General features: G+C 37.3%; 1 protein-coding gene and 1 pseudogene across 5 annotated transcripts in view; both read right to left on the bottom strand.

The window, feature by feature from the left end:
* The window catches only part of NMNAT3 (nicotinamide nucleotide adenylyltransferase 3), a 127,128-nt gene that overhangs the window by 47,075 nt on the left and 57,880 nt on the right, over window positions 1–22,173 (bottom strand). For 3 of the 5 annotated variants that reach the window (XM_029940164.1, XM_029940165.1, XM_029940162.1), the window contains exon 2: window positions 15,149–15,298. In XM_029940164.1, coding sequence (XP_029796024.1) covers window positions 15,149–15,257 — 109 coding nt within the window. In that variant the 5' untranslated portion in view covers window positions 15,258–15,298. Of the gene's footprint in view, window positions 1–15,148; window positions 15,299–22,173 lie in introns of those variants that run through there. The other 2 variants (XR_003908869.1, XM_029940166.1) reach the window with 2 other exon arrangements.
* On the bottom strand, window positions 8,310–10,333 carry LOC115292502 (annotated as a pseudogene).

The raw sequence follows: 22,173 nt of genomic DNA, 5'->3' as shown, positions 1-22,173 counted from the left end.
AGCACTTCTGTATCTCTTGGGTAGATCCCCAGCAGTGCTATTGCTGGATCATAGGGGAATTCTACTCATTTTTTTGAGGAAGCTCCACACAGTTTTCCAGAGTGGCTGTACCAGCTTACATTTCTACCAACAGTGTAGGAGGGTGCCCATCTCTCCACATCCTTGCCAGGATCTATAGTCTCTTGATTTCTTCATTTTAGCCACTCTGACCAGCGTGAGGTGGTATCTCAACGTGGTTTTGGTTTGTATTTCCCTGATGATGAGTGATGCTGAGCATCGATCGTTTCATGTGCCTGTTGGCCATCTGGTTGTCTTCTTTGGAGAAGTATCTGTTCAAGTCTTCTGCCCATTTCTTCACTGGATTATTCATTTTTCGGGTATGGAGTTTGGTGAGTTCCTTGTAGATTTTGGATACTAACCCTTTAAACTGATATGCCATTTGCCACTATCTTTTCCCATTCTGTTAGTTGCCTATTAGTTTTTTTGATGTTTCCTTTGTGGTGCAGAAGCTTGTTATCTTGATGAGGTCCCAGTAGTTCATTTTTGTTCTTGATTCCCTTGCCTTTAGGGATGTGTCCAGTAGGAAATTGCTGCGATTGAGGTCAAGGAGGCTATTACCTGCTTTCTCCTCTAGGATTTTGATGGTTTCCTGTGTCACATTCAGGTCTTTTATCCGTTTTGAGTTTATTTTTGTGTATGGTGTAAGAAAGTGGTCCAGTTTCATTCTTCTGCATGTTGCTGTCCAGCTCTCCCAGCACCATCTGCTAAAGAGGCTGTCTTTTTTCCATCGGATACTCTTTCCTGCTTTGTCAAAGATTAATTGGCCATACACTTGTGGGTCCAGTCCAGTTCTGGGTTCTCTATTCTATTCCATTGGTCTATGTGTCTGTTTTTGTGCCAAAACCATACTGTCTTGATGATGACAGCTTTGTAGTAGAGGCTAAAGTCTGGGATTGTGATGCCTCCCGTTTTGGTTTTCTTCAATATTACTTTGGCTATTCGGGGTCTTTTGTGGTTCCATATGAATTTTAAGATAATTTGTTCTAGCTTTGTGAAGAATGCTGGTGCCATTTTGATTGGAATTGCGTTGAATGTGTAGATTGCTTTGGGTAATAATGACACTTTAACAATGTTTACTCTTCTGATCCATGAGCATGGAATGTTTTTCCATTTCTTTGTGTCTTCTTCAATTTTTTCATAAGCTTTCTATAGTTTTCATCATACTGGTCTTTTACATCTTTGGTTAGGTTTATTCCTAGGTATTTTATGGGTTTTTGTACAATTGTGAATGGGATGAGTTTCCTGATTTCTCTTTCTGTTGTTTCATTTTTGGTGTATAAAACTGCAACCGATTTCTGTACATTGATTTTGTACCCTGCGACTTTGCTGAATTCATGAATCAGTTCTAGAAGGCTTCTGGTGGAGTCGGTCAGGTTTTCCGCATAGAGTATCATGTCACCTGTGAAAAGTGAAAGACTTCATCTTTGCCAATCCTGATGCCTCTTATTTCCTTCTGTTGTCTGACTGCTGATGCTAGGACTTCCAGCACTATGTTAAACAACAGTGGTGAGAGTGGACATCCCTGTCGTGTTCCTGATCTCAGGGGGAAAGCTCCCAGTTTTTCCCCACTGTGGATGATATTAGCTGTGGGCTTTTCATAGATTGCTTTAATAATGTTTAAGTAAGTTCCTTCTATCCCATTTTTTTTAGGGTTTTTATTAAGAGGAAATGCTGTCTTTTGTCAAATGCTTTGATCGACAGGATCATATGGTTTTTATCTTTTCTTTTGTTAATGTGTGTATCACATTGATGGATTTGCGAATATTGAACCATCCCTATAACCCAGGAATTAATCCCACTTGATCATGATGGATAATTCTTTTTATGTGCTGCTGAATTCAATTTGCTAGTATCTTATTGAGTATTTTTGCATCTGTATTCATTTGGGATATTGGCCTGTAGTTCTCTTTTTTGGTTGGGTCTCTGTCTGGTTTGGGTATCAAGGTGATATTTGCTTCATAGGGTGAGTCAGAAGTCTTTCTTCCATTTCTATTTCTTGGAATAACTTTAAACCATTTTTAATACCTCAAAAAATTTTTTAACATTTGTTTTTGATAGAGACAGATCATGAGCAGGTGAGGGGCAGAATCAGAAGCAAGCTCCAGGCTCTGAGCTGTCAGCACAGAGCCTGACTTGGGGCTCGAACACAGGAACCGTGAGATCATGACCTGAGCTGAAGTCAAACACTCAACTGACTGAGCCACCCAGGTGCCCCAATTTTTAATAGTTCAGTGATATCAAATACATTCATAATGTTGTCCAATCATCACCACTATCCATCTCCATAGCTCTTTTCATCTTGTAAAACTGAAACTCTATGCCCACTAAATATTATTTCCCCATCTCCCCCTCTTCCAGCCCCTGGAAATCACCATTCTACCATCTATCTCTATGCACTTGACTACTCTCAGTTTTTCCTGCAAATGTAATACATACAGTATTTGTCTTTTTCTGATTGACTTCTTTCACTTAGTATACATGTCTTCAGGATTCATTTATTCATGTTACAGCATATTACAGAATTTCCTTTCTTTTGAGGGTGAATAACAGTCCTTTGTATGCATATACCACATTAATCTGTCAATAGATGCTTGGGTTGCTTCCACATTTCAGCTACTGTGAATAATACTGCTATGAACAAGGGTGTACAAATGTCTCTTTGAGACACTGCTTTCAATTATTTTGGGTAGATAGCCAGAAGTAGAATTACTGGATCATATGGAAATTCAATTTCAACTTTTTGAGGAACTGTCATACTGTTTTCCACAATGGCCGTACCATTTTACATTCCTATCAACAGTGCACAAGGGTTCCAATTTCTCCACATCCTAACCAACAATTGTGTTCTGTTTTGTTTATTTTGATAGTAGCCATCCTAATGGGTATGAGATAGAATCTTATTATAGTTTTAATTTGTATTTTCCTAATGATTAGTGATGTTGAGCATCTTATCATGAGCTTCTTTGTCATTTGTGTATCTTCTTTGGAAGAATATCTATTCAACTCCTTTGTCCATTTTTTAATGGGTCATTTGTTTTCTATTAGGTTTTAGGAGTTCTCTATTTTTCTAGATATTAATTTCTTATTAGATACACAATTTGCAAATATTTTCTCCCATTCTATGGGTTGTCTTTTTACTCTTGTTAGTGTCTTTTGATGCACAAAATTTTAAGATTGTTACAAAGTCCAACTGGTCTATTTTTTCTTTGGTTACCTATGCCTTTGATGTCACATTCAAAAAATCACAGTGAAATCCATTGTGGTTAGGCTTTTATCCTATGTTTTCTTTTGAGAGATTTATTCTTTTTCTAATATTTAGGTCTTAGATCCATTTTGAGTTCATTTTTGTATATGGTGTTAGGTAAGGGTTCAACTTCATTCTTTTGCATGCAGATGTCCAGTTTTCCCAGTACCATTTGGTGAAATGACTAACTTTTCACAATTGAATGATATTGGCATTCTTGTCAAAAATCATTTGACCCTATACGCAAGGGTTCATTTCTGGGCTCTTTATTCTACTCCATTGGTCTATATAGTATATATGTCTGTCTATACCAGCACCACATTGTTTTGATTATTGCAGCACCGTAGTTAAGTTTGAAATCAGGAAGTGTGAGCTCTCCAGTTTTGTTTTGCTCTTAAAGGTTACTTTGCTATTTGGGGTTTCTTGAGATTTCATAAGAATCTTAGGATGGGTTTTTCTATTTCTGCAAAATATCATTAGGATTTTGGTAGAGAATGCATGGGACTGTAGATCTCTTTGGATAGTACTGACTTTTTAACAGTAGGTTAAAAATTTTAACCTAAGTTACTTTTAACAATAACTTCTCAATCCATGATCATGGAATGTTTCCACTTATTTATAAATTCCTTCAGCAAGTGTATTGTAGTTTTCATTGTACAAGTAAGTCTTTCACCTTCTTGGCTAAGATAATTCCAAGGTATCTTAATTTTTTGATACTATTATAAATGGAATTGTTTTTGTAATTTACCTTTCACATTGTTCATTATTAGTGTATAGATATAATTGAATTTTGTATGTTGACTTTGTATTCTGCTACACTGAATTCATTTTTTCTAAAGACTGTGTATGTGTGTGTGGGTGTGGAGGGTGTGGGTGTGTATGGAATTTTTAGGAGTTTCTACATACAAGATCATATCATTTGCAAACAGATAATTTTACATTTTCCTTATCAATTTGGATGTGTTTTGTTCCTTTTTCTTGCCTAATTGCTCTGGCTATAACTTCTACTGCTTTGCTGTACGAGACATATGTAGAAAAATGTTGTTACTACCCCCAGTGTCAGAGAAATTACTGCCTGTGCTCTCCTCTAGGAATTTTATGGTTTTACCCCTCTCACATTTAGGTCTTTAATCCATTTTGATTTTATTTTTGTTTATGGTATAAGAAAGTGGTCTGGTTTCATTCTTTTGTACGTGGCTCTCCACTTTTCCCATCACCATTTGTTGAAGAGACTTTCTCTCCTTGCATTTGAAGGATTGAAGATTAATTGACCATTTAATTTGGGTTTATTTCTGGCCTCTCTATTCTGTTCCATTGACCCATGTGTCTCTTGTTAGTGCCAGTACCATACTATTTTGATTATTACAGCTTTATACTATTTCTTGAAATCTGGAATTGTGATACTTCCAGCTTTCTTCTTCTTTTTCAAGATTGCTTTGGCAGTTTGGGGTCTTCTGTGGTTTCATACAAATTTTAGGATTGTTTGTTCTAGTTCTGTGAAAACTTGGAGGGATTGAACTAAGTGTTCAGATTGCTTTGGTAATACATACATTTTAATAATATTTGTTCTCCCAACCCATGAGCATGGAATATCTGTCCATTTTTTTATGTTGTCTTCAATTTCTTTTATCAGTGTTTTATAGTTTCACCTCTGTGGTTAAGTTTATTCCTAAGCATTTCATTATTTTTGGTACAACTGTAAATCGGATTGTTTTCTTACTATCTCTTTCTTCTGCTTCATTATTAGTGTATAGGAATGTAACAGATTTCTTTATATTGATTTAGTATCCTGCAAACTTACTGAATTCATTTATCAGTTGTAGTTTTTTGGTGGAATCTTTAGGGTTTTCTAGATATATTATGTCATTGGCAAGTAGTGAAAGTTTTACTTCTTCCTTACTAATTTGGATGCCTTTTATTTCTTTCTGTTGTCTGATTGCTGTGGCCAGGACTTAGAGTACTGTGCTGAATAAAAGTGATGACAGTGGACATTGTTGTCTTTTTCTTGATCTTAGGGGAAAAGTTCTTAGTTTTTGAGTGTGATGTCAGTTGGGGTTTTTTTCACGTAGGGCCTTTATTATATAGAGGTATGTTCCCTCAAAACCTCCTTTGTTGAGGGTTTTTATCATGAATGGATATTGTACTTTGTCAGGTGGCTTTCTTCCATCCGATGAAATGATAGGGTTTTTATCCTTTCTCTTGTTGATGTGGTGTGTCACATCATTGGTTTGTGAATACTGAACCAGCCTTGCATCCGAGGAATAAATCCCACTTGACTGTGGTGAATGTTTTTCTAAATGAATTGTTGAATTCAGTTTGCCAATATTTGGGGGAGGATTTTTGCATTTATGCTTATCAGAGATATTGGCCTGTAATTTTCTCTTTTGGTGGTGTCTTTATCTGGCTTTTGTATCAGGGTAAGGCTGGCCTCACAGAATGAATTTAGAAGCTTTCCTTCTTTTAGATTTTACAATAGTTTGAGATGAAGTTATTAACTCTTCTTCAAATGTTTGGTGGAATTCTCCTGTGAAACTGTCTGGTCCTGGTCTTTGTTGGAGGGTTTTTTTTTTTTTTTAATTATTCAATTTCATTGCTAATAATTGGTCTGTTCAAATTTTTTACTTCTTCCTGATTCAGTATTGGGAGGTTATGTTTCTAGGAATTTATCTATTTCTTCTAGGTTGTCCAATTTGTTGGCATATAATTTTTCATAATAATCCCTTAAAAAAGACAAGTATCTTTGTATTTCTGTGGTGCTATTTCTCCTCTTTCTTCCTTCTTCTTCTTCTTCTCTCTCTCTCTCTCTTTTTTTTTTTTTTTTTTTTTTTGAGTCTGGCTAGAGGATTATCAATTTTGTTGATTTGTTGGGAGAACCAGTTCCTGGTTTCCTTGATCTGTTCTACTATTTTATTTTTTAGTTTCTATTTTACCCATTTCTCTTGTAATCTATATTATTTCCTTCCTTCTACTAATTTTGGCCTTTTTCAATTCTTTTTCTAGCTGCTTTAGGTATAAGGTTAGTTGTTTATTCAGTATTTTTTCTTGTTTCTTGAGGTAGACTTGTATTGCTATAATCTTCTCTGTTAGAAGAATAATTTTTGTTGCAGCCTAAGATTTTGGACTATAATGTTTTCATTTTCATTTGGCCATGTATTTTTTGATTTCCTCCTCAATTTCCTGGTTGACCCATTCATTGTTTAGTAGCAGGTTATTCAACCTCCAGGCATTTGTATTCTTTCCAGACCTTTTCTTGTGGTTGATTTCTAGTTTCACAGTGTTGTAGTCAGAAAAGATGCATGGTATGCCTCCAATCTTTTTGAATTTGTTGAGACTTGTTTGTGGCTTAATAAGTGGTGTACTCTGGAGAATGTTTCATGTGTACTGGAAAAGAATGTGTATTCCATGGTTTTAGGATGGAATGTTTCAAATAGATCTGTTAGATCCATCTGGTCTAAAGTGTCATTCATAGCTACTGTTTCACTGTTGATTTTCTGATGGGTGATCTCTCCATTGATATAAGAGGGGTGTTAAAGTCCCTTACTATTATTGTATCACTGTCAGTTTCTTCCTTTATGTTTGTTAATAGCTGCTTTATGTATATTTATAATTGTTCTATCTTCTTGTTGGATTGTCCTCTTTATTATTCTATAGTGCCTTTCTTTGTCTCTTGTAACTCTTTTTGTTTTAAATTCTATATTGCCTGATAATAGTACAAGCTCTCCTATATTTTGATTATTTGCATAAAGTATCTTTTTCCAACCTTTCATTTTTCACTTTATTTTTGTCTTTGGATCTAAAGTATTTTTTCCATCTGCCAATCTCTGTCTTTTGATTGGGGAGTTAAAAAGGTTTATAGTTAAAGTAATTTCTGATAAGGAGGCACTTCTGTCATAGTGCTGTTTGTTTCCTAAATGATAAACCGCCCCCCCACCCCCCGCTTTTTCCTTCATTACTGTCGTCTTTTGTGTTTAGTTGATTTTTTGTAGTGGAATTTTTAAATTCCTTCTCATTTCCTTTTGGGTATTTTCTATAACTATTTTCTTTGTCATTACTGTAGGGATTACACTTGACATCTGAAAGTTAAAACACTTCAATTTGAATTTACACCAGTGTAACTTCAATGGCGTACAAAATCTCTGCTCCTTTAAACATCAGTTCCCCAGCCCTTTTGGTTGTTGATGTCACAAGTTACCCCTTCATACAGTGTGTGCCCCAGAACATAAGCTTATAATTCATTTAAGTGCATTTGTCTCTTAAATTATATAGAAAACGTGATTTGGAATTACAAACCAAAGTTATAGTAATACTAGCTTTTAAACAAATGAAGTTTTTTTCTTCAAATATATCAGTCTCTTAATTTAGGTAGGAAACAAAATGTGCAATTACAAACCACTGTTACAATAACACTAGATTTTTTAATTTCCCATGTATCCCTTTATTGAGATCTTTATTTCTCCATACAGATTTGAGTTACTGTCTAGCTTCCTTTCACTCCACCTTACAGAACTCCCTGAGCATTTCCTGCAGGGTAGGTCTAATGGTAACAGTCCCCCTCAGCTTTTTGTTTATCTAGGTATGTCTTTCTTTATCCCCCACATTTTCCCCCCTTAGACTAGGATGAAAATTTAATGATTTATAAAGCATATGGCAAAGAGCAAAGTGCTCTACTAGTGTGTTGACAATGTTTATCACAATGTTTCACAAATGAAGAGCTTCACTTATTTGTCCCAGTTGGTTAGGGCCATGTGATTAGACAGGTTAAATTAAGTTAATCTCTCTTTCTCTTTCTTTACAATAAGCTCTCATAAATGTGTTTTATACGTAGCAATGGACACATATGAGGTGTGTGTTACAAAATTAAAAAGTTGGTTGTATTTTCCACACAAATACTAGTTGTAAAGTATTAATGATTCAACAAGAATTTTTATGGAAAACTAAAAAAAAAAATCATGCTAAGCTTACTAAGTAGAGAAACTTTTTCAGTATTTTACTGACCATCCGACATTCACATTATAAGTATTTTCTCAAGGTCAACAAACTTATTCATATAATTTAAGTTATTCCACCATTTAAAGAGGAAAGTCTCGACGATAATTTGAAACCATGGAGTTCTCTTAATTTCACCACTGGTTACCTTGTTAAGTTCTTTTAACTATTCCTTTGACACATAATAATAGCTTTTAATTTCAGTGGGATCGGATTCAAAGTTACATTCTTTCTCACATACAAAATGTAATCAATTTCATGTTCCCCCATTCCTCACCCCCATTCCCAGATACCATCTGACTGGACCTTGTAGTGAATTTGTGTTACATAATTAACTTCTTCTGGGGGAACCTCTTTAATGGGAATTCCTAATTCAGCCTTTGTGCTGTTCCTCTTACTCCACCTGCATCATTTTCTTCTAGCTCTCCTGGATCACTTAACGGATGACTGTAGCAAGTATTGGTAAAGCAGCCTGGAAAGGTAATTTCTGCATTTGATCTCTCTTGTAGCAGGGGGTTATTTTCAGTGTTGAATAAGAAAAGCTTACAAGCTCAATGAAATAATTCTTTCTCTATGTTTTCCATTCAGGTGACAATTCTTTTTGGTGTTGGCCCCAATTTTACAGTCACTGTCATCAATAAGGATACACACTTCTGCCAGGAGTTGAACCTGCTTATAGAGGTTGTCAGTATCTACCTCAGGTGGTGTTAGGACACATCAGACTTGTCCCACAAAACTCAGGCCCCAGCCCTCTCTGTCCTTTTGAAGGAACGTTTTGCCAGATAATAGGATTCTTGGTTGACACCTATTTTTTTTTAGCACTCAGAACAGATCAGCCCATTGCCTCTGGTCTCCAAAGTGTTTGATGAGAAATCTGCTGAAAATCGTATTGAGATCCTTGTATGTGATGATTTGCTCACTGCCCTTAATATTATCTGTGTTTGCCTTTTGCAAACTTGATTATAATGTGTCTCAGTGTGCATCTCTTTGCTTTCTTCTTTCTTGGCATTCACTGAGCTTCTTGGATTTTATATTTACATCTTTCATCAAATTTGAAAAGGTTTCAGCCATTACTTCCTTAATTATTCTCTCTACTCCTGTATTCCTCCTCCTCTTAGATTCCTACCACACCTATGTTGGTCCACTTGATGGCTGTCCCATTGGTCTCTTATGCTCCATTCAGTTTTCTTTCATCTTTCTTTCCTTTCCTCTCCTCAGACTTGATAATTTCCATTGTCCTATTTTTAAGTTTGCTGATTCTTTGTTTTGCTGATGATTTGTTCTGCCTGCTCAAATCTGCCTTTGAATGTTTCTAGTGAATTTTTCATTTCAGTTACTATAATTTTCAGCTCCAGATTATCTTTTTAGTTCCTTTTAGGTTTTCTCTTTTCTGATACTTCCATTTTGTTCATTCATGGTTTCTTGACTTTCTCATCTTCCTTCAGTTCTCTGAGCATCTTTAAGACAGTTGCTTCAAAGTCTTTGTCTAGTACCCTCAGTTCTTTTTCAAGGACAGTTTCTGTTGATTTATCTTTTTCCTCTGAGTGGGCAATACTTTCCTGTTTCTTTGTAGGTCTTGTGACGTTTTTGTAGAAAACTGGACATTTGAATCTAATGATGTGGTAACTCTGGAAATCAGATTCTCCTCCTCTCCCAAAGTTTTTGTTTTTATTGCTTTGCTTTTTAGTTGTTCAAGCTGTCTCTATGCTGAAGAGAAGTCTGAGGTGTAAACTTAAGGTCTTTTCTCAGTCTTTCTCTGGGCATGTGTGATCAATTTTTAATTTTTCCCCCTGGTACATGCAGTTGTTTTTAATGTCTGGATTCCAAAAGGGAAAAAGAAAAATAAGGGGAGAGGGAAAAGCATTGGCCCCTTAAGTCCCTGGAAATCCCTTCAACCAGAGGGTGAGAGGCTTGTAACAACTACTGAGAGTTGGGGGAGGTACAAAAGGAGATCAGAGCACAGATCCCTGACACCTGGGGGGCAGGGTCCTTTTTGCCATCCGTGGCTATCCATAGACTGTGTTCTGGCTGCTCCACGAACATGTCCACAGCTGCATGCCATGTGGGGGCAGAGGATGGGTATCTCTTGGTGTGTTCAGCACTGAAACTGGTTGAGGTTAGCTGCAGTTTCAACTGCCCAAGTCTTCCCCTAGAAGTTGCAAGCCTTCAACAGACTTGAGTTCCAAAATAGTTACATCAGGCAGATTCTGCCCGTGCAATTGCTGTTTATGTAGGAAGACAGAGTGCTGGTGCTCCCTAGTCTGCCATTTCCCCAGAATCCTCTGTGGGATGGTTTTTAAACCACAAGTGAAATTTAATTGATATAGAGCTATACAGCCTATTTTTCTTTTTTAAAAATCTATTCTTGAATGAGCTTTGATAGTGTGTCTTTCAAGGGATTTGTCTATTCCAATTAAGTTGTCAAATTTATAGCCATAAAGTTATTTATAATATTCCCTTATCTTTTTCATATCAGTAGAATATGCAGTTATGTTACCTTATTCCTGATAATGGTAATTTGTGTCTTTCCTCCCCCACGCCCTTGATATTCTACCTAGAGGTTTATCAATTTATTGATATTCTCAAATAAACAGCAATTGGTTTATAAATTTCCTCTAATATGTTTCTGTTTTCTATTTCACTGATGTCTGCTCTGGTCTTGATTCCTTTCTTACGCACGCTTTGTGTTTACACCTCTATTCCTAATTCTTTGAAAACCTTTTTTTAACATTCATTGAGAGAGAGAGAGTGCGTGCCGTGCAAGAGAGGGCAAGAGCACAAGTTGGGGTGGGGGAGGCAGAGAGAGGGAGACACCAAATCCAAAGCAGGCTCCAGGCTCTGAGCTGTCAGCACAGAGCCTGATGCAGGGCTCAAACCCACAAACCCCAAGATCATGACCTGAGCCAAAGTTGGATGTTTAACGGACTGAACCACCCAGGCGCCCCATCTCCAATTCATAATTTCTTAAAGTAGGAGCCAAAATCATTGATTTGAGACCTTTTACTTTCCTAATATGGTGTTTAGCCGTACAAAAATTCCCCTGAGTACTGCTTTAGTGACATTCCTCAATTTTTGATATATTGTTTTCATCTCCATTCAGTTCAAAATATTTTCTAATTCCCATCTGGATTTTTTAGAAGTATGTTATTTCATTTTCATATTTGGGGATATTCCAGGGATCATTCTGTTAGTGATTTCTGATTGAATTTTATTGTGGATGCGAAATGCACTTTTTATGATTTCAGTCCTTACATTTATTGAGATGTCTTTTATGGCCGTCTATCCTAGGAAATGTTCTCTGTGTCTTAGAAAGGAACATGTATTCTGCTGAGTGTTCTATAAATGACAACTAGGTAGAATTCATTAATAATGTTCAAATCTTCTACATCCTTAATTATTTTTTGTGTATTTTATCAATTAATGAGAATGGAAATATGTGGCTATAATTGCAAATTTATCCATTTTTTCTTGCAGTTCTATGTTATTAAGTAAAAAAAAAGGATTATTATTTCATCTTAAAGAACTGGTCTCTATAATTACGGTATCGCTTTCTCTATCCCAAGTAATACTCTTTCCTCTGAAATCTTTTTTCTCTGATATTTCTACAGCCATTTCAGCTTTCTTTTAATTAGTGTTGTGTTAGCATGGAGTAGGTTTCCACTTTTTTACTTTGAACCTATCTGTGCCTTTATATTTATCGTGCTTCATGTAGGCATGATGTAAGTGTAGTTGGGTGTTGCTTATTTTATCTAATCTGGCAGCATCTGCTCTTCAGTAGGAGTTGTTAGACTACAGTGGACACTTAGGGGTGCCAGATGAAATTCCACATATAACTCTTGACTCTTCCCCACCCCAAACTTAACTACTAATAGCCTATTGTTAACCAAAAGACTTACTGATAACATAAACACGTTGCATGTTGTTATGTACCATATTTTTACAACAAAGTAAGCTAGAGGAAAGAAAATCTTAAGAAAATCATAAGGAAGAAAAAATACATTTTCAGAACTATAGTGTATTCATTGAAAAAGTCTGCTTATAAGTGGAACTGCATAATTCAAATCTGTGTTGTTCAAGGGTCAACTGTACTTCTACGTGATGATTGGTATAGTTAGATTTAAGTCTGTTACTTTGTTGTTTGCTCTCTATTTCTCCCATCTATTCTTTGGACCCTTTCTTCTTTTCCATTCTCCATTTAAATTAATTGGGTATATTCTGATTCTATTTTATCTCCTTTGTATGCTTATTGGCTAAACCTTTGCCTTTTTTAATGCTTGTATTAGTGTTTATAATAATTAGCTAGATAGCTATATTTAACTTGTCATAATCTACTTTTAGGTGATATTATACCACTTCATGTATAAGAACCTTACAATAGTCTTCTTCCATCCCCCCCCTTTAGGATATTGTTATATATTTTATGTCATATATATATTTGTCACATATTTTCCTTCTCCATATGTTAGAAACCTCATAATATATTCCTATTATTTTTGTTTAAACAGTCAATTATCTTTTAAGGAAATTTAAATAATAAGAGAAAAACTTACATAATTGCTCTTGTGGTTATCAGTGCCCTGTATTCTTTTATGTAGACCCACATTTCCATTTGGCATCATTTTCCTTCCGCCTAAAGGATTTGAGCATTTCTTGTAGTGAAAGTTTGACAGTGGTAAAATCTCTCAGCCTTCATATATCTAAAAATGTCTTTATTTTGCCTTCGTTTCTGAAAGATATACTTTTGCTGGATATAGAATCTTAGGTTGATACATTTTTTCTTTCAGTACTTTAAAGATGTTCTTTCACTAAATTCCCTTTTACTGAATTCAGTAATGGGAAATCTGCTTGTCCACTTAGTTTTGTTCTTCTGTGGCTGCCTGTAAGATTTTTTCCTTATTAATAGTTTTGAGAAATTTTACTATCATATACCTTGGTCTTGCTTTCTTCATGTTTCTTATGTTTACAGTTTGTTGGGCCACCTGTAAAATCTGTTTTCATCAAATTTGGAAATTTTTCAGTTATTTCTTCAAATAAATTTTCCTATTCTTCCTAAATTTTTCCTTCTGGGAATACAATTACAAGCATTTGAAAATTCTTTTCAGTTATCCAACATCTCATTTATAGTCTTTTCTTTCTTTTTAGAATTCCTTTTTTCCCCCTCTGTGTTTCATTTTAGATCACTTCTACTGGACTATCATTAACTTCACTAACTTAATGCATTTTTTTTTATGCAGAGGTTTTTTTCTTAATGCAATATCTAATCTATTCATCCTTTCTCGTGTATTTTTCACCCCACATACTATAGTTTTCATCTCCTAATATTTGATTTGATCCCTTTTTATATTTTCCAGGTCTCTACTTATGAACATATGGCCCATAATTAGAGTAACTGGTTTAATGCCGTCTGCTAATTCTAACATCTGTGTGAGTTCTGTTTTGGTTTCAATTGATCGATTTTTGTCCCCATCATGGGTATGAGTACAGACTTTAAATTTTTTGTCACAGACAGCAAATTGCCATCCAGAAGTGTTTTATCATTTATCCTATCACTACCAATAGACGGGAGTATCTGTTTCCCTTCCTATCCTGCCAGCACTGAATTTTGTCAGTCTTTAATCTATGCCAATTTCACAGGCTCAAATATTTACTCCCATGACAGATATTTATTGAGCACTGACTCTGAGCCTAGTGATGGATGGAGGCAATTCTGTGGTCCTCAAGCAGCCACAGGAGTTGCCCTCATGGTGCTTCTAACCTGGTGTTTGTCACCGTGTCTTTATTTGCATTTTCACTGACTGTTAGCAACGTTGAGCATCTTTTCCCAAGTTAATCAGTCACTTACATTTCTTCTTTCATATACTGCTACTAACATTCACTGGATTGTTTGGATTTTTTTATTCCTTTGTAAGAGTATATTTACTAAGGATAGATACCCACTTTCATCTTTTGAATTAAAAATTTTTGTTTTTATAAACAGACATTTCCTTTAAAATAAGCTAATGGTACCTAATTTCTTTGAAGAAATTATTTGCATGTTACTCAAATGCTTTTTTTCCTACATTAAAAATAAGTAGGCATTGATTCTGGTTTCAAAACAATACTCTTAAAGGCAAGTACTTTTGAATACAAAAATATAAAATACATATATGAATACATAAAGTATACATAAATACTTTCATATATATCTGACATCAACATATAAATGACTTACATTCTTTAGAACTAATTATGCAGATTCAAATGCCATTTTACTCTCTTAATAATGAAATGGAAAGTCAAAGAGATGAAACATTTCTAGACTAAATATTCCCAGCTGATTAAATATTTCTGGCAGAGCCTTGCCATCTATATTGGAAATGCCCTATATGCAAGATTGCTAATTGTCTAAGATCTATTCAAAGGAGAAAATGTCAGAATCCCCATTATAGCATGTTTCCTGACCCGGAAGAGAAGCGGGAGCTCTCGTGCACACGCACAAGAGTAGCAAGGCACATGCCACCCATGTATCTGGCTGTGCCAGTAAATGCTTCCTGGCGTTGCCAGCAAGAAGCCTGGGACACAGTTTCTACAAAATTTCCAGTGTCTTTTTAGCCTTCATGGGCAACATGAGGTGGCAGGGGGCGGTGGACAGTGAGAAGTGTTCAACTTTATGATCAAGGATATAATTGTGCACATGTCACAGGGCTGAGGGATGTTAGCCCTCCGAATATGATGGAGGAAATGTATGCCACCAGTTACACTGCGAGTTCATAAACTGAGCAGTGTGAATCATGGCAATGATAACAAGCGCCTGCAAAGCCCCATGAGGCCCAATCCACCAGCTTTTCCATTGGGCCTGGTGCCCTCCCTGCGACTGACCTGTCTGGTGCAGGTGGTCTCTGGCCACCTCGAACAAGCGCAGGTGCATGTTGGTGATGGGATTGAAGGAGCCACAGGCCAGGAGCACCACCGGGATTCGGCTCTTCATCTTGTCAGGCACCTCCACACCCACGGCAGTGGCCACCCTGCCTTCACAGGGACAAAAACCCATGTTAGAGAGCTGGCACTGGACAGCTTTCCAGATCAGTGTCCCTAAAGCATACACAGGTCATTACATCTCATTTGTAAAGGTGACTGAAGGGGCAGTAATAACAATAAGAACATTTATGGAGGCTCTACCATGGGCCAGGACCTGTGCTCAACACTATGTCAAGGTACCTCCTTTGTCTCACCAAATCCTTTCAATAGCCATGAGGGGTCCCCTATCCAGCTCAGGGACCATAGAAGCTGCAGGACGGGAACCCAGGCGGCCTGACTGCAGAGACCTTGTTCTTCCTGTAACCTCTGTACCCTCCCTGGGCTCTGATGGGTCACCTTAGAATCAAAAGGAGGTATTTAAGACCCTCATAATATCATTTCTGGTAGTCCAAGTGAAACTTAGGTCCCAGAGTAGACTGGTAGTTAAAAAAAATTATTTAAAAATACCTTCAGATATGCAAGCAGAGGTACAAAACTTGAACAAGGAATTCCTGTACGTCCTTTACCCAGATTCCTCAAATGTTAGTATCTTACATTTGCTTTATCACTCATTCACACACACACACATTTATACTTCTGTATTTTTCTAGAATGTTTAGGGGTAAGTTGTAGACATAATACTTCTTTACCTCTAAATACTTCAGTATGTGTTTTCTAAGAACAAAGGTATTTCCTTATATAATTGTAGAGCAATGATTAAAATAAGGAAATTTATATTGTTACAGGACTATTATCTAGTCTGCAGATCTTTTCTGACTTTACCTATTGTCCTTTATCCAGGGCCAAAGCAGTCTGAGGGTCCTGCCCACCCTTGTCTTTACACTCTGGGGCTGTCAGGGCTGGGTGAGGTTAAAGGAAAGCAGAAAAGACTCTGGGCTCCAGGGCACACTGGCCAACCTGTCTCTCCTACCTCTGAGATGCTGCCTTCTGGCATGGTTAGCTCCACTGGAGTTAGGCTTTGGTTTGACTCCTACTTTTGCCTTGCACTGGCCATATGACTGAGGGCAATTCACAGGCCCTCTCTGAGCTCCTTGTTTCCTTATAGGCAAGATGGGAATGATCTTACTTACTGTTGTAGGATTGTTGTGAGGATCAATGAGCTATGGATGAAAAGTCTGGTGTAGAAGAAGCATTTGACAAATTACTGTGGCTGTGGTGATGACGATGCCAATAAGGAAAAGGGGGCTGTGGCTACTGACCATGGCAAGGGAGGAGGAGGAGAAAGGCGGGGGCTCCCAGTGATCTTCACCTCCTAGTACTCACCTGCAGTACACTCCCCCCCCCCCCCCCCCCCCCCCCCCCCCCCCCCCCCCCCCCGCCGCTTGAGTGTGGGCTGGACCTAGTATGTTGCTTCTACTAAACAGAACACAGCAAACGAGTTGGAGTTTACTTTGGAGAGGATACAAAAAGACTCTCATTTCCTTCTTTTGCTTTCTCGCTTGCTCACTATGATGAAGCCAGCTTTTCTCTTGTGAGTTGCCATATGGAGAGATCCAAGGGGCAAGGAACTGAAGGACACCTCTGGTGCCAACAGCCTGTGGGAAATTCAGTCCTGTCAACAATTAGTGAATGTGGAAGGGGCTCTTTCCCCAGTCTAGCCCTCAGATGAGACCTTAGGCCCATAAACATCTTGACTGCAGTCTTGTGAGAGACTCTGGGTCATAATACCCCCACTTAAGCTACTTCCATATTCCTGATGCACAGAAACTATGAGGATAAATGTGTATTGTTTTAACCTGCTAAATTCTGGGTTAATTTCTTCAGCAGCAGTAGGTAACTAATAGAGTGATCAACAGGAAAAATGCATTCATTACTTCTTTTCTTTCATGCTGTAGTGGTTGTGGCTCTAATTCTGCAGCTCCAGGGGTAAGGTGGGGAGTCTTCAATCACTGGAACATGGAACCCTCTTTGTATCTAAGGAAGCAATCTTATTTATTATTTTTTACTTAACCCCTTCTTTTTTAATTTATAGTTTATTGTCAAGGTGGTTTCCATATAACACCCAGTGCTCTTTCCCATAAGTGCCCTCCTCCATGACCATCACCCCACTTCTCCTTCCCCACTCCCTGTTCAGCCCTCAGTTTGTTTTCAGTATTCAAGAGTCTCTCATGGTTTGCCTCCCTCCCTCTCCCTAACTCTTCCCCCCCCTTCTCCTCCCAATGGTCCTCTGTTAGACTTCTGTTAGACCTATGAGTGAAAACATATGGTATCTGTCCTTCTTTGCCTGACTTATTTCACTTAGCATGACACCCTCAAGGTCCATCCACTTTGCTACAAATGGCCAGATTTCATTCTTTCTCATTGCCATGTAGTATTCCATTGTATATATTAACCACATCTTCTTGATCCATTCATCAGTTGATGGACATTTAAACTCATTCCATTGCTGCCCATTTCTTCACTGGATTATTCGTTTTTCAGGTGTGGAGTTTGGTGAGTTCCTTGTAGATTTTGGATACTAGCCCTTTATCTGATATGTCATTTGCAACTATCTTTTCCCATTCTGTCAGTTGCCTATTGTTTTCTTGACTGTTTCCTTTGCAGTGCAGAAGCTTTTTAACGTGATGAGGTCCTAATAGTTTATTTTTGCTCTTGATTCCGTTGCCTTTGGGGATGTGTCCAGTAGGAAATTGCTGTGGCTGAGATCAAGGAGGCTGTTTCCTGCTTTCTCCTCTAGGGTTTTGATGGTTTCCTGTCTCACATTCAGGTCCTTCATTCATTTTGAGTTTATTTTGGTGTATGGTGTAAGAAAGTGGTCCAATTCTTCCAGCACCACCTATTAAAGAGGCTGTCTTTTTTCCATTGGATACTCTTTCCTGCTTTGTCAAAGATTAATTGGCCATACACTTGTGGGTCCAGTTCTGGGCTCTCTATTCTATTCCATTGGTCTGTGACTGTTTTTGTTCCAATACCATACTGTTTTGATGATGACAGCTTTGTAGTAGAGGCTAAAGTCTGGGATTGTGATGCCTCCCGTTTTGGTTTTCTTCTTCAATATGACTTTGGCTATTTGGGGGTCTTTTGTGGTTCCATACGAATTTGAGGATAGCTTATTCTAGCTTTGAGAAGAATGCTGGTGCAATTTTGATGGGGATTGCATTGAATGTGTAGATTGCTTTGGGCAATAATGACATTTTAACAATGTTTACTCTTCTGATCCATGAGCATGGAATGTTTTTCCATTTCTTGGTGTCTTCTTCAATCTCTTTCATAAGCTTTCTATAGTTTTCATCATACTGGTCTTTTACATCTTTGGTTAGGTTTATTCCTAGATATTTTATGGTTTTTCGTGCAATTGTGAATGGGATCAGTTTCTTGATTGCTCTGTTACTACATTATTGGTGTATAAAAATGCAACCAATTTCTGTACATTGATTTTGTACCCTGCGGCTTTGCTAAATTCATGGATGAATTCTAGAAGGCTTCTGGTGGAGTCCATCAAGTTTTCCAATGTAGAGTATCATGTCATCTGTGAAAAGTGAAAGATAGACTTCTTTGCCAATTCTGATGCCTTTTATTTCCTTTTGTTGTCTCATTGCTGATGGTAGGACTTCCAGCACTATGTTAAAATAACAGTGGTGAGAGTGGACACCCCTGTCCTGTTCCTGATCTCAGGGGGAAAGCTCTCAGTTTTTCCCCACTGAGGATGATATTAGCTGTGGGCTTTTCATAAATTGCTTTTATAATGTTTAAGTAAGTTCCTTCTATCCTGACTTTGAGGGTTTTTATTAAGACAAAATGCTGTATTTTGCCAAATGCTTTTTCTGCTTCTATCAACAGGAGCATATGGTTTTTATCTTTTCTTTTGTTAATGTGATGTATCACATTGATGGATTTGTGAATATTGAACCAGCCCTGTAACCCAGGGATGAATCCCACTTTGTCATGATGGAAAATTCTTTTTATATGCTGTTGAATTCAATTTGGTAGTATCTTGTTGAGTATTTTTGCATCTGTATTCATTAGGGATATTGGCCTGTAGTTCTCTTTTGTGGTTGGTGCGCGCTCGCGCTCTCTCTCTCTCTCTCTCTCTCTCTCTCTCTGGTTTGGGAATCAAAGTGATGCTGGCTTCATAGAATGAGTTCAGAAGTTTTCCTTCTATTTCTATTTTTTGGAATAGCTTGAGAAGGATGGGTATTATCTCTGCTTTAAATGTCTGGTAGAATTCCCTATGGGAAGCCATCTGGCTCTGGGCTCTTATTCGTTGGGAGATTTTTGATGACTGATTCGATTTCTTCACTGGTTACGGGTAGGTTCAGATTTTCTATCTCTTCCAGTTTGAATTTTGGTAGTGCATGTTTGTTTAGGAATTTGTCCATTTCTTCTAGATTGTCCATTTTGTTGGCATATAAATTTTCATAGTAATCTCTGATGATTCCTTGTATTTCTGAGGGATCAGTTGTAATAGATCCATTTTCATTCATTACTTTGTCTATTTGGATGTTCTCTCTTTTCTTTCTGAGGAGCCTACCTAGAGATTTATCAATTTTGTTTATTTTTTTCAAAAAACCAACTCTTGGTTTCATTGATCTGTTCAGCTGGGGTTTTTGGATTCTATATCGTTTATTTCTGCCCTGATCTTTATTATTTCTCTTCTTCTGCTGGGTTTGGGGTGCTCTTGCTGCTCCCTTTCTAGTTTCCTTAAGTGCTGCATTAGATTTTGAATTTGCACTTTTTCTAGTTTGTTGAAATAGGCCTGGATTGCAATATACTTTCCTCTTTAGACTGCCTTTGCTGCGTCCTAGAGAGTTTGGATTGTTGTATATTCATTTTCAATTGTTTCCATGTATTTTTAAATTTCTTCTCTAATTGCCTGATTGGCCCAGTTATTCTTTAGTAGGGTGGTTTTTAACCTGCACAGTTTTGGAGGTTTTCTAGACTTTTTCCTGTGATCCATTTCAAGTTTCATAGCATTGTGATCTGAAAGTGTGCGTGTTATGATCTCAATTCGTTTGTTTATGGAGGGCTGCTTTATGACCTAGTATGTGATCTATCTTGGGGAATGTGCCATCGCACTCGAAAAGAAGGTGAATTCCCTAGCTTCAGGATGCAGAATTCTAAAATATATCTATCAATTCCATTTGTTCCAATGTGTCATTCAGGTCCATTGTTTCTTTAGTGATTTTCTGTCTGGTTGATCTATCCATTGTCATAAGTGGAGTATTAAAATCCCTTGCAATTAGCACATTCTCATCAAAAAGATTGTTTCTGTTTGTGATTGTTTTATATATTTGGGTGCTCCCAAATTCAGCGCATAAATGTTTGTAATGGTTAGCTCTTCCTGATGTAGAGACCCTTTAATTATTATATAGTGTCCTTCATCTTTTGTTACTGCCTTTCCTTTAAGTAACTGCCAGTCCAGTTTGTCTAATATAAGTATGGCTACTCCGGCTTTCTTTTTACTTCCAGTGGCATGATAGATATTTCTCCCTTACTTTCAATCTGAAGGTGTCTTCACAACCAAAATGAGTCTCTTGTATAGAGCAAATAGATGGATTTTGTTCTTTATCCATTCTCCTACCCTGTGTCATTTGATTGGAGCATTCTGTCCATTTACATTCAGTGTGATTATTGAAAAATTTGGGTTTAGATTCACTGTGTTCTCTGTAGGGTTCATGTTTGTACTGGTGTCTCTGGTACCTTGTATTCCTTGCAGCATTTCCCTCATAAAGTCCCTCTTAGGATTTCTAGTAGGGCTGGTTTGGTGGTGATGAATTCTCTCAATTTTTGTTTATTTGGGAAAACCTTTATCTCTCCTTCTAATTTGAATGACAGGCTCACTGGATAAAGGATTCTTGGCTGCCTATTTTTTCTGTTCATCACATTGAAGATTTCCTGCCATTCCTTTCTGGCCTGCCAAGTTTCATTATAGGTCTGTAAGCACTCTGATAGGTTTCCCTTTGTATGTTAGGGCTTTTATCCCTAGCTGCTTTCAGAATTCTCTCTTTATCTTTATATTTTGCCGGTTTCACTATATGTCGTGCCAAAGGTCGATTCAAGTTATGTCTGAAGAGAGTTTTATGTGCCTCTTGGATTTCAATGTCTATATCCTTCCCCATATTGGGGAAGTTCTCAGCTATGATTTGATCAAGCACCCCTCAGGACCTTTATCTCTTTCCACCTCTTAAGGAATTCCTGTGATATGGATATTGTACCATTTGATTGAATCACTCAGGTCTTGAGTTCTCCTTTCATGCTCCTATGTCAATTTCTCTTTTTCTTGGCTTCCTCTTTTGCTATAACTGTGTCTTCTAATTTATGTATTCTCCTCTCTGCCTCTTCAATCCGTGCAGTGGCTATCTCCATTTTATTATGAGCCTCCTAATTTATAGTATATTTTAACTCATCACAGCTATTTTGAAGGTCCCTAGTCTTTGTATCAATAGCTTCTCTGATGCTTTTTTCAAGCCCAGCAATTAATTTTATGACAATTGCTCTAAATTCTTGTTGAGTTATATTGCTTATATCTGTTTTGAGCAGTTCTGTGGCTGTGAATTCTTCTGAAATTTCTTTGGAGGAGAGTTCTTTCATTTTGTCATTTTGGCTAGCTTTCTGTCTCTTGTCAGTTTTAAAAGCTCATTATGCACTGTGCACCTGTTAGTATTGCTCTATTAAAGGAGGCTCATTGACCGTCCAGGGACTGTCATTTCAGGAAGTGTTCTTTTAGTGGTGTCCCTCGGTTTCTCTTGTTGTGCCTTTGATTATTTTATTTCCCTACTCAGTGATATTTGGGACTCTCCACCATGTGTACTATGGCTTGTTTCTTGAGGTAGCCCTGAAAAGGAAAACAGACAAACACACAGGGAACAAGAGCATGCAAACGCACAGACAAATCAAAGAAACAAGCAAACCAAAAAGGGAAAGAA

Source organism: Suricata suricatta, chromosome 5 (assembly GCF_006229205.1).
Source record: "Suricata suricatta isolate VVHF042 chromosome 5, meerkat_22Aug2017_6uvM2_HiC, whole genome shotgun sequence".
NCBI lineage: Eukaryota > Metazoa > Chordata > Mammalia > Carnivora > Herpestidae > Suricata > Suricata suricatta.
The sequence above is the reverse complement of the archived record's forward strand: the minus strand, read 5'-3'. Positions and strand labels throughout refer to the sequence as shown.